Source organism: Hippoglossus hippoglossus, chromosome 9, assembly GCF_009819705.1.
Source record: "Hippoglossus hippoglossus isolate fHipHip1 chromosome 9, fHipHip1.pri, whole genome shotgun sequence".
Classification (NCBI taxonomy): Eukaryota; Metazoa; Chordata; class Actinopteri; order Pleuronectiformes; family Pleuronectidae; genus Hippoglossus; species Hippoglossus hippoglossus.
In genome coordinates this window covers 2,806,732-2,819,231 of record NC_047159.1, presented here as the reverse complement: position 1 = coordinate 2,819,231, position 12,500 = coordinate 2,806,732, and the positions used below count along the sequence as shown (strand labels likewise).

The 12,500-nt window shown below is 44.9% G+C and overlaps 1 protein-coding gene across 1 annotated transcript in view; it reads left to right on the top strand.

The window, feature by feature from the left end:
- The window catches only part of fras1 (Fraser extracellular matrix complex subunit 1), a 180,688-nt gene that overhangs the window by 151,565 nt on the left and 16,623 nt on the right, over positions 1-12,500 (top strand). The window contains 8 exon segments of the mRNA XM_034595438.1: positions 1,189-1,320; positions 1,578-1,706; positions 1,964-2,211; positions 2,667-2,818; positions 4,236-4,398; positions 6,009-6,141; positions 8,893-9,083; positions 11,507-11,671. Coding sequence (XP_034451329.1) covers positions 1,189-1,320; positions 1,578-1,706; positions 1,964-2,211; positions 2,667-2,818; positions 4,236-4,398; positions 6,009-6,141; positions 8,893-9,083; positions 11,507-11,671 — 1,313 coding nt within the window.

Genomic DNA, 12,500 nt, shown 5'->3' with positions numbered 1-12,500 from the left:
TGGACAAAACAAATTCATAAAGATGTAACCTTGGGAAAAGTGTGATTGGCATTTTTTAAAGTGATTTATCAGTTATTTGAAAAACAAAAGAGACAAAAGAGATTTAATCATTAATGAATAACTCTGGTTATGACGCAGATCAGGGACAAATTTAAACGCTTCTTATATAAAAACATCTGTGAGCTCCTTGATTAGAATGACTAGTTTAAATATTGACTTTTAATTAAGTCAGCAACAAGTTGATTAACTCCACCGAGGAGGTTATGTTTCCACCCCTGTCCTTTTGTTGGTCATTGGTTTAATAGGGTGTTTAATTAGTCTAAAATTTAATATATATGGTATATATATTAAATATATTATCAATATAATATATAAACTGTATTAAAAGTGTTTCCAGCAGCAGCATCTGCAGCGTTCTTTATTAATATGACAGTTTGTATTATTATTTTATTAAACACAGGCAGCGTTGATGCAGTACTTTTACTTGTAATACTTCAAATATATTTAATACAAGCACCTACTTTTACTCAAGTAGAAAAGTTAGTCTGGTACTTTTACTTCCTTGTTACTTTTACTTTAGTAAGATGTTTGAGTTCCTCCTCCTCCTCTGAATGAAGGTGAAAACATAACCTCCTTCTTTATGGAGGTAATTACCCGTCAGGAAAGTAAAGTCACAATCTCTCTGTGATAAAAAATCAGCTTCTCTTCGCTCCGTCGCTCTCAATCTACTTCACTCCTTTCACATCTCAACCTGATAATTGGCTTGTTGTACTTTCCTTTTTTATTTATTCCCCTGTTTCGGATCGTGTGTGAATGTAAAGTGACAGGTGGAGCCGTTAAAGCCGTTAAAGCCGTTAATCTCAACGGTTAACGAGCGGAGTTTCCACCTGAACTGCTAATAAAGAGTTTGGGCTGTTTGGTTAATTGATTCTGTGTCTTGATTCCTGCAGATTTGTTAAATTACAGCCGCTGTTATCATCAGTAATCACATCCTGTTACTGCTGTTATTGTTTTTTACTTCCTCTAATTAATAGTTCTCAGAAAAAAGGAGCCGGGGAGGTGATAACCATCAGATGTGTTGGTTTGAGCAACTTTTCATATCCAATTAATCTGTGTGTGTGTGTGTGTGTGTGTTCTCTTGTCTTCTCCTCTTTTGTGTGTCTCTTTGTGTGTTATTGTGCGTCTCAGTGTCAGACGGAGAGCACACCACTCCAGAGCTGGACTTCGCCGTCCTGCTGCTGTCAAACCATCAGCAGCCGCCAGTGTTTCAGGTCCTGGACCCGCTGCTGGAGGTCAGCCTGGGAGGACAGGCTGCCATCGGTAAGACACACACACACAGACACACACACACTGACACACACAGACACACACACACTGGTCTGTGTGAGATAATGAGCTCCTGCGTCTGTGATGATAAGTAATACCAGAGAAAAAGTGACAGGCAGATAATTTCATTCTCCTTCTGCTCCATCTTTCTTCACACCACTGTGTGTGTGTGTGCCTGTGTGTGTGTCTGTGTGTGTGTGTCTGTGTGTGTGCCTGTGTGTGTGTCTGTGTGTGTGTCTGTGTGTGTGTAGGTGGTCAGCAGCTGGCGGTAAGTGATGCTGACACAGCCCCAGACGAGCTGGAGTTCGAGCTGGTGGAAGCTCCCGTCCACGGAGAGCTGATTAGGACTGAAGGCAACACACACACTGGCATGAGCAACGGTGAGATACACACACACACACACACATAGACACACTCACACATTACACACACATGTTATCATGAAATGGAAATATTGCTGCTTGTTAGTTTGTTGATGTTATATTTCTTTTTTTGCGTGAACTATTTTAGAAGAAACCCTGCAGAAGTTACACTACACATCAGTGATAAATAGATAAAACACACAAACACACACACGCACACATTAACACACACACAAACACACACAGCTTCATTCAGATCCTCTCCATCCCTCCAGGCGACATCTTCACCTTCAGCGACGTCACCCGCAACGTCCTGCTCTACCGACACGCCGGCCTCTCCTCTCAGGACGACGCCCTCACCTTCTCGGTCAGCGACGGCATCTCCATGGCGACCACGGTGGTGCAGGTGGAGGTGCTGGGCGCCGCGGGCGACGGGCCGCAGCGCGACCCCGTGGCCACGCTGTCGCTGGAAGTGGGCGAGAAGAGCAGCACCGTGGTCAGACGCTCACACCTGGCTTACACCGTGAGTTTAGCAAAGATATCGTTAAAAGACATTTTCAACATCGAGTCGAGATGAGACTTTTAAACTCGTACGGTGAAGTAAGTTTTGCTGATGCATGAATGTCGTCTAACACAGGGGCTCCGAAACTTCTCAGCCCCTGAACCCCAAAATAACGATGACTATAATCCCATGGGAGAAAGATTTGAGTTGATTTGCCTCTGTGGTGGCAGTAAATCAGCCGATTACATATTTTATTATTTATCTTTAATTGAAGTTTTGTTGTTTTATGATCAAACGCATATATGTTTTTAACTATTGCATAAAAAACGTCAGAACTTCTACAATAACATTTGGTTAAATGTGACATGGATACATCAGAAGTCATATTCGAACAGAATTTTGTATAATAAGTTATGAAAGGGAAGTTTTCGGTTATATTCACACTGGAGTGAACCCTCCTGCTTTGTCTCTCGTAGGATCTCTCGTCCCCCGATGACGAGATTCGGATTCAGCTGGTGTCGGTGCCGATGTACGGCATCGTGACCAGGAGCCAGTCCCAGCAGGAGCACCAGGAGCTGAGGGAGTACTCCTCCTTCACCATGGAGGACGTCAACCAGCACAGGATCAGGTACGAGCGACGGCACGAGGCCTAAGATGCTGGAGAGAAACTAAACGACCGGCCACTGTGACGTGACGTTTTCGACCCAGTCTGTAAAATGTTGCAATAAAAATTACCCCAAAGTACATAATCCCGGTTCCAGTGCAGGGTTTTACTTTCCCCTGATGGTTCAAATGCGACTTCGGAGGCTGATAAAAAAGCGAATATCAGCATAAAACAGTGCAGCTATCGACCAAAAATGACTTTCAAAAAACCCTCAGTTGTTTCCAGAAGCCATCATTGTCTGAGCAATAAAGGTTCATGGCAGAGAGGAGAGGGCGAATTAGCACCTTTTTAGTCCGTCAATAAAAAAATGTTCAAAGCGTTCGGTTTAACAGCTCCCTCGTGACGCCATTAGAAGCCGTGTAACGCTAAGAGGAAAAGAACGGAGTGGCTTTATTTGGGCCCTGCAGGCACAATGAGTTTATTCAGTGTAATATTATGAATCCATAGAGGAGAGTAGAAGGTAACACATGAAGAGTCAAGAGATGTCTGCAGGGCGGCTGGCGGAGGCGCTGACAGGATTATTGAGCCTTTAATAAAGAGGCTCTCATGGAGGAGGAATCTGCTGTTGATTCCACTTGGTGAGAGATCGAGGAGCTTCGAGGGCCGTTAACGCCGCCGCCGCCGCCGCCGTCGTGATCAATTTCGCTGAAGGACTGGGATCATTTCCTCCTCCTCTGCAGCACATTGTGTTTTCCCTCAGTCCAACAACACTTCTCACAGGAAGGAGATGTTTTATTAAAAATTCAGGACGAGATGGTGAATGGCTCTGTTCCCTCAGCATCCTGGCAGAGGAGGAAGCACAGACGCCAGACGAGTCGTTAACGTTTTCCGGAAAAAACCCAGCAAGAACGATTATCAGGAATCGTTTGTCACGTTCCATGACTCGTCCTGGTGGCACGAGCGATGTCAATTAGCGTCACTCTGATTCTACCTGCGCGAGGCGGCGAGGCCCCCACTGAGAGGCGCCGAGATGAAATGAAAAATACTCAAGTGCTAACTGCTTCATTTCCATAACGCAGTCCCCTGATTAGCTCCAGCACGGGGACGGTCTCCGGGGGCTCGTCTTCCAACCGCCTCCGTCAGTTCAGCCTCCGTGTGGCGCCGGCTCCTACAAACAAAAGCGACAGAAATTGTTTTGTGAGATTCAAAATGGGATTAGAGGAGATTATGGCGATATGGATTTCAGTTTTATTAGTGCTTTGCAGAGATTAGCAGCCGTCTCGTTGTGGGAGGACTAAAGCAAAGCCGGGCTAAGTCTTCCGTCAATGCGTGAACAGATATTTATGTTTTCATTAAAGGAGAATTATCGTTTTTTTTTTTAAAACAAAAACAGACGCTGAAAAGATTGAGAGATTGTTTCACTGAACTTCTCCACCTCCAGGTACATCACGTCATTAGAGACGGGCAGCCAGCCGGTGACTGACATCTTCCACTTTGTTGTTTACGACGGAGACAACAATCGCCTCGACAACCAGATGTGCACCATCACCATCACCTCCACGCCCAGGCAGCCGCCGGTGGTGACGGTCCGCAGCGGCATCAAGGCAAACACACACTCTCTACATACAGCGTACACACACACATGATCACTACCCTGGGATATTAGGCTATTTCTAAAAATAATCCCCGATGTAAAACAATACACCTCATTGAACAGTGCAGTAGATAAAACACTTTAACTACACACGTTTATTTCCCCTCTGTTACTCTGCTGGTTTTTAACAAGGTCCTTAAAGCAGACATCCCCCTGCACACTGTCACATTTAGGTTCGGGTGTAGTTTGTGTTTTTTTTTTTTCCTTCACCAGGGGACAAATCAATTTAGAATAAACTTCTGGTGCCAAAACCAATATTTTATTTCTTGAGAAAAACACAAAACGAGGCTTCGGGACAAGAAACTTTTTATTGTTCAGGCAAAGTGGAAGTTACACATGGACTATTAGCAGTTTGAAATATACTTAACTTAAATATTCAAAGTGAAAAACACAGTGTTCAGTGTATAATGCAGTAAAATACTCTGATACTCCAAACTCGTCATCCATGCTCTCCCCTCCTCCGCGGTCAGACGCCTTCGTTAGTGACGGACAAACCTCGTTAGTCAATATCTCGGTAATTAAGAGGAGGATTTTCCTTTGCTCAGTATTTTTGGAGAAGTATCCGCTCGGTAAGGAAAAGGGGGGGAAGATATATTATTTTTCAGAGCAAGGACATTTTCAAAAATACAGTTTTTTCACCCGTGGTTCCTGCTGATAACAGCTTGATTTGTTTGGGGAAATCAAAAAAAAAAAAAGCATAATTAAGGTAGAAGCTGCTGAACGAGAACAAACCTCTTGGCAGATGAAATGATTTACCTGCTTTATTGGTCCTTCAGACTCACTCCTGGGGTTTGGATTCAAAGTTATTTCACTGATTCTTTAATTACTGGATGGAAAAAGTTTTAAAATTCGAAGACAACAAACACAAAAAAACTTTAGTCAGTCAGAAGTTAAGTGAAATATTATAATATGATGATAATTTAGGGAGCACACTAAAGAATGTATTGTGACATACGTAACGCCCAACATCACAACATCATGTCTCAAGGGACTTTTAGAATCTGCACAACAAACAGCAACATCTGTCCTTAGGTCCTCCACTTGGAGGTGGAGCTCTTTCAGTGGAAAAGACAACAAACAAGATATAGGACACCTCCTGAAGATGGTGTCTCTCTTCCAGGAGAGACAGACATGCAGTAGATGTCATGTGTACAGAATATATAATAAATAAAATAGATTTTTACGATAGACAATCAATCAAACGATGTGATCAGGGAGGATGACGAGGAGCTTGTAGGTGCCGCCGAGCAGATTGGACCTGAACGACATGACGATGGAGACCTGGAAAGAACAACACACAACACACAGGAGGCCAACACAATCTGTGGGAGAGAGAAACAAACACACAGAAGGAGAGAGAGAGATGAGGACAAAGAAAAGGATCCATTTAAACATCTGGAGAGATGCAGTGGCAGCCTGGGGGGGGGGGCATTATTGTAAATGTGCAATGAGAGAAAACACTGAACTAACAAATACTAAAGCAAATGATGCACAACTGCTTCTGTCAGTTTTGTAGATTCTCTAATCTTCTTGTTATCTTTCTTCAACCTCCACCTCCAGGTCCAGGAAGGGGGGCGTGTGCAGCTGTCCACCAATCACATCATCGTGTCGGACCTGGACACGCCCAGGAAGGACCTGCTGGTTTGGCTCGTCAGTCCTCCCAAATACGGCTTCATCGAAAACACCAACATCGGTGAGAACTACCTGTGGCACATAGGGGGGGGGGGGGACGACACACAGGCTGAGTCATTTCAAAATAAAAGAGGCAGGAGTCCCTCAGGGGGGGCCGAGCGCCACATGAACTAAACAAGCTGCACATGTTCCGATGCGTGTTTATTCATGTATATTGCTCCAGCTCCGTTACCCGGAATAATTTCCACATTTCTATTTATGTCACACTCGCTGCACGCACGTTGCCGGTTGAATTCCCTGCAGCGCCGGCGCCATCTGTCACAGCATGATTATGTTGCAGATTAGCACTGCCAGATAGCCGCCGCTACAGATGGAGCAATTGTTGAAGAACCAATTTTGTGCTGCACGCTCGCTCGGGCGCCGCCGAGCTTCACTCTGCGCCCGGGAGGAAATGTTTTGGGAAAATGTGAAAAGGTGAGACGAGTTGTAAAAGGAGCCGCTCCCGGCCGGGATGTAGACGTATACGGCAAAGAGATATGTCCAGAAGAATGGAACATCTGACTGTTTATATCTTTATAGAATGGATCAAAGTTACTTGATTGACATTTATGAGCTGCATGCATGTTAACCAATCAGTATTACTGAGGGCGGGGCCTATGAGCAGAGTTGTGTGTGTGTGTGTTACAATAACAGAAATAAAGTTTACCAGGGTAAAGGGCTCAAAGTTTCACCCTGTATGAATAAAAGTAATATGATTGAATAAAAGATCAAACAACGCGAACGCAAACGTGACGATACAAATGCAAAACATCGCAGAGATTACGACACAGCTGCGATCACGTAGGGATCAGTATTTAACTCCAGGGCTCGTGTGCGAACCTGCACTGAAGTCAGAGACACTTGAACGGACTGACTGACCGTCACCGCTAACTTCTCTCTATGATTTTATGATGTAACTCTGCACCATAATGTGTCTGGGCCTCTTTAAGCGCGTCGGCACCGGCAATAAAAATTCATGATATTAGAGAACGTGTGTGTGTGTGTGTGTGTGTGTGTGTGTGTGTGTGTGTGTGTGTGTGTGTGTGTGTGTGTGTGTGTGTGTGTGTGTGTGTGCGCTGCCCATACAAATGTAAATGCATGATGTTTTTATAGACACCATTTTTGCATATAAATACTGCCTGTCTGCGTAGGTGTGAATGTTATTCTGCTCGTGCACATGGACACACGGCCTGTGCATGTTGTCCAGTGTAAACATTGAGGGCGTCACCCCCCCCCCCCCTCCCCCCGTGCCCGATGGGGTGACGGCAGCAGACCTGGCACACCCCACCCCGACTGTGCTGAATACCAACGAGCGTCCCGCTCCCTCATCAAGGACAGTCAGCAGGGACGTGCACAGACAGGACCGGTGCCAGCTGCTTATCTGCAGCAGCAGACATCACAAATATCTGCCTCCATTACATCTGCAGATAAATCCGCGTTGCATGTAATACGGCAGAAACTAATCAGTTCTACTGAGGCTGCTCGTCTGCTGTCGCTTCACATATCAACTCAGTTTGGTGATTTTCTGCAGCTTTGTTTGAAATATTGATTAATTTAATGGTTTTAATGTTTTGATCTAGAAAAAACTCAAGTTGAGAGTTTGTTCTTGATCTTTGACACAAAAATGTTAAAGTGAGTTGACACTGAAATGCTCTCGATCTTTGGGCTTGAATCTTAAACTGTTTATAAAATGGTTTATAGAAGTCTTTGAGAAAATTACTCTCAGGAAAGTTTAGCTAAAAACAAGAAATAAAAAAGTGGAACGGTCACTGAACACATTCCTGTTCCCCAGAGGATGAACCCTTTACATTTATTGTTGGTTTTACTCAGTTTGGTTACAGTCCTCATCAAAAACCCATTATTAACACTCTCTGAATATGTTTGAATCAAAGTTTTTTAAGGTTTTTATATTCATCTAACACAGCTACACGGACAATTTCAAGTGTGAAATTGAGTTATTATAGATATTGTTCACCATGAACTGCTTGAACCGAATTCTTGGATTAACAGTCTGCTCCTTATCTGCTCGACTCGTGTCCCTGAACAACCAATTTCCTGTTTATACAAACTTTCATAACTTTCATTAGTGAGAGATGAAGCTGTCAGCAGGAGAAAAACTGCAGAAACAGAACGATGCTGCCAAAATGTTCCTGGAAGTCTCTGGTGGCTGCAGGTGATTCCTCCCCCCCCCCGCCCTGCCCTGATCATGATTCTGTGAAGGTCCCTGAGTCTCAGTCAGATGATGGAGATGTGATTTGATTTACTGCGGTGACTGAAACACACACAGCAACTCCCCGCGGAGCCCTGTCTCAACTCACCGTGGACTCATCCATCTTCTCTGACGAGACGTGACGCTCAAGCTTTGTCTCAGAGTTCAGAGATTTCAGGGATGATTTTGGTTTATTCATCGAACGTCCCGAGAGCCCGGTGAAGACAGAACGGCCCCGAGTGGAGGGACTGGGAACTGAAAAGTCTCCGGGTGCAGGTACCTGGCATCCAGACTGACACACAGTTCTGACTGAAGAGAAATACAAAACGCCGGTGAGGGACGAGCTCTGCTGTCATTCCAGCCGTCGGATGCTATAAGCGATGGTCTGATAAGTGAGCACCTGAGAGGCTAAACGCTGCTGTGTGCAAACTGTGTGTGTGGATGACTGGGAGTTTCACAATAAAAGCAGCTGAAGTAGTTTAGTAAAGTAACGGAGTGACTGAGGAAAAACAAGTTCAACCTTTAAAACAAAAAACCTTTTCTCTCTTCCCTCTCGTTCGCCAGGAGGCTCAGTCGGCGGCTCGCGGGTCGTCACGCCCGATGCACCTTTCTCTGTGGAGGACCTGACGTCCGACCACATCTTCTACATCCAGGACGGGAAGCGCAAGGCCCAGGCCGAGCAGGACGTCTTCAGCTTCTACATCAGCGACGGCAACAGCCAGACCGAGGCCGTCAACGTGGAGATCGACATCCAGGTTTGTGGAGAGCGCAGGGTCACGTCCAACCTCTGGAAACAGAGTCTACATGTGGACGTCTCGACCTGAAACACAAGAAGTGTCACTGTTGGTGTTTTATGAGGAGAAACGTTTGATTCCCTTGATAAAACAAACTGTAAACGGTGAAAGGAAGATGGCGTCTTGGCTCAGATATATATATATATTTAATAGTCAGTAAAAGTGAGCAGTAAAAAGACAATACACCCTTACGGGGTTATTACTAAATTAGTAATAAATGCAACGTGATCATTGTGAGTGATTGTGATTTCTGAGAGCTCAATTAAAGTATTCTTACAAAGTCTAAAATTCAATAATCGGAATTTTAGGCCTTAAAAAGTCATTAAGGCTGTGGATTAAACCGTCTATAGAAACCCACTGTTTGAAGTCTGAGAGATAATGGGACGTTTCCAGGGATTTTTCTTTCCTCAGCTCCTTCACTTTATCTTCAGTTATTACAAAGCGTCAGTAATTCTGGGACATTTCTTCGCATCTGTCGCACTTGACATTTAAATCTTAAATTTCATTAAATATGGAAAAGCCTTGAATTGAACTTGTTGGAAAAGCCGCAGAAACCTCGACTATGAGAGTTTAACTTGGTTATTGGTTAAACACACTGAACAGCGCAGTGCTGCCAGGGGAGTCAAACACAGACACAGGATGAGTCAGAGGCGTTATCTGTAAAAACTGAAAACCAGCTTAAAGGCAGACGATTGGACGAGCAGGGAGCAGAACGGCATAAACAACAGGAAGCAATAACAAATGTAAAAACCCAGACGGAAAAGCAGATGATCCGACTCTGATTGGTTTGGAAAGAGCAAAATGAGCGAAGAGGCAAACAGGTGTTTTAGTGGCTTAGAGAAGCTCAGACGAGCGGAGGTAAGAAACAGAGGAGCTGGTGAAGATGGAGACAGAAACGTCCGCTGGCGGCTGATGGTGCAGGACGAGGACGGCAGGTCTGAGGAGGAGTGACGAAGAAGAGAAGGAGCTGAGGGGGGGGGGGGGACTCAAGATGAAAACTGAGTCAATTAGACCTGTTTAATTTAAGACGTTTAACTTCAGTGAGGCCGACAACTGCTCGCTCCGTCAGTGAAGTGAAGATGGAGGTCTCAACCAGGTCTCAACCAGGTCTCAACCAGGTCTCAACCAGGTCTCAATCAGGTCTCAACCAGGTCTCAATCAGGTCTCAACCAGGTCTCAACCAGGTCTCAACGAACGAAAGCCGCTCGAAAGCACCAACCTTGATTTGTACGTGACTTCATCGGCGAGGAATCGAGAGCAGCTCCGTCCTCAGTCTGTTTTTATTTTTCATCTCTCGCCATCACAATCCATCACTTAGGTCTTGAGTTGAATTGATGAGGCTGTCAGCGAGCTGTTAAGTGTGTGTGTGTGTGTGTGTGTGTGTGTGTGTGTGTGTGTGTGTGTGTGTGTGTGTGTGTGTGAGTGAGTGAGTGAGTGAGTGAGTGAGTGAGTGAGTGAGTGAGTGAGTGAGTGAGTGAGTGATGTGTGTGTGTGTGTGAGTGAGATGAGATGAGTAGAGGAGATGAGAGAGATGATGTGTAGAGAGAGAGAGAGAGAGAGAGAGAGAGAGAGAGAGAGAGAGAGAGAGAGAGAGAGAGAGAGAGAGAGAGAGAGTGTGTGTGTGTGTGTGTGTGTACACATGAGCTGTATGCACACAGTACAGTTTCCTCCACGCCAGCGACACCTATAGGCCGGAGTTTTTCCATCGTTTGTCCGATTGTTGTGAACACGATATCTCAAGAAAACCTGGAGGGTAATTTGTTCAAATTTGGTACTTGTGTTCACTTGGACTCAAAGATGAATTGATCAGATGTTGGTGGTTAAAGGTCAAAGGTCAAGGTCACTTTGAGCTTAGGAACCATACACCTAAGGGAACAACTCGAGAGAATCCTTTCAAATTTGGCACAAATGTTCCCTCAAGTCTCATTTACGTACGAAATGAGATACGTCCATTTCAGATTTGAGAGTTTCTGACATCAACAAATATGGCGACGGAGGAGGAGGTTGTAAAAGAGGCAAAAGCAGCCGTGTTGTAAATGGCGGTGGTCCGGTCATACAGATTCCTGTAGTGTATTATGGTGGATGGTTGTCTCTCCCCCCCCCCGACTTCCAATGGTACTGCTCCATTCGTCTGTCTCGTCTGCATCTTTAATCTTTCAGAGGACGAGCAGTCAAATACGGACAAAATGATTGCACAGTGCAGACAGAGGTCGTTTTCTAACATCGACCATCAATTAGCCTCCAGACTCACGGATTAACTGATTAGATTTGATCAAAGGTGAAAGTGACCTCATTTGAATGTGGAAAACAAACGTACGTAGACTCGAGCTTCACTGGCTGGTGGAGACAAACAACCGTCTCGCTGTTTGCTTGTCTTCCTGCAGCAGAGCAAAGAGAGCAGAGAGCCGGTGGTGTCGGTCAGCAGCATCCACGTGGAGGAAAACTCTGGCGTGGTCATCACCAACTCGTCCATCAGCGTCCTGGACCAGGACACGCCGGAGAACGAGATCCTGTTCACCATCATCCGGATTCCGTCCTATGGTGAGACCTGAGTGACCCGCAATAAAACACACCTCTCACTGGAGGGTGTTTTTAAAGTATACTGTTTATTCTAAATAGATACAAAATGGGTGGACAACTATACACGCACACACACACACACACAGACACACACAGTCTCCGTCTCTCTCCGGTAAACACATTACTCTCACTTCCGACGCCCAAAAAACAAGACAATCACGCCGGTCATCTGCCGCAGCGCCACAAGATGACTGCAGCCACTCACTCACACACACACACACACACAAACACACACTCAGCACACACACACACTCAGCACAGGACACACGACGACACACACTCAAATCAAACGACCTCCACACACACTCTGTTTTCCTGACGTCCCCTCGCCGTCCCCCGATTGAGTTTTCTCTCCTGTCAGCTGAAGCCTGGACTAAATTGCCCCCCACGAAAATAAATGTTTCATACCGGACAAAATATATATTCCTTAGTCGGCGATATATATATCACCACAGCCGGAGTTAGAGAAGTGAACAGATTTGAGGAGAATCGGGGAAAGAAAATCAACAAAGAGCGAGAAAAGCAGTCGACGTTGCATTTGGAATAAAATGTGGTCGTGTCATCTTTCTGAAAAATGCCTCTTTAAGAAATCGGTACTTTTTACTGAGCAAAAATTTGATGATTTATTTGAGATGTAGGAAACTGACTTTAATAAAGTGGCTGGAGCGTTTAGTCCTGACAGCCAATCAGAGAAGAGGCTTCAGGGTGTGATGCAACAAGCTAATAATTAAACATATTTGCTAAGATTTTTGTTTAGAATTCTTCATATTTTAAACGTTTCCTGCTGAATAATGGAGA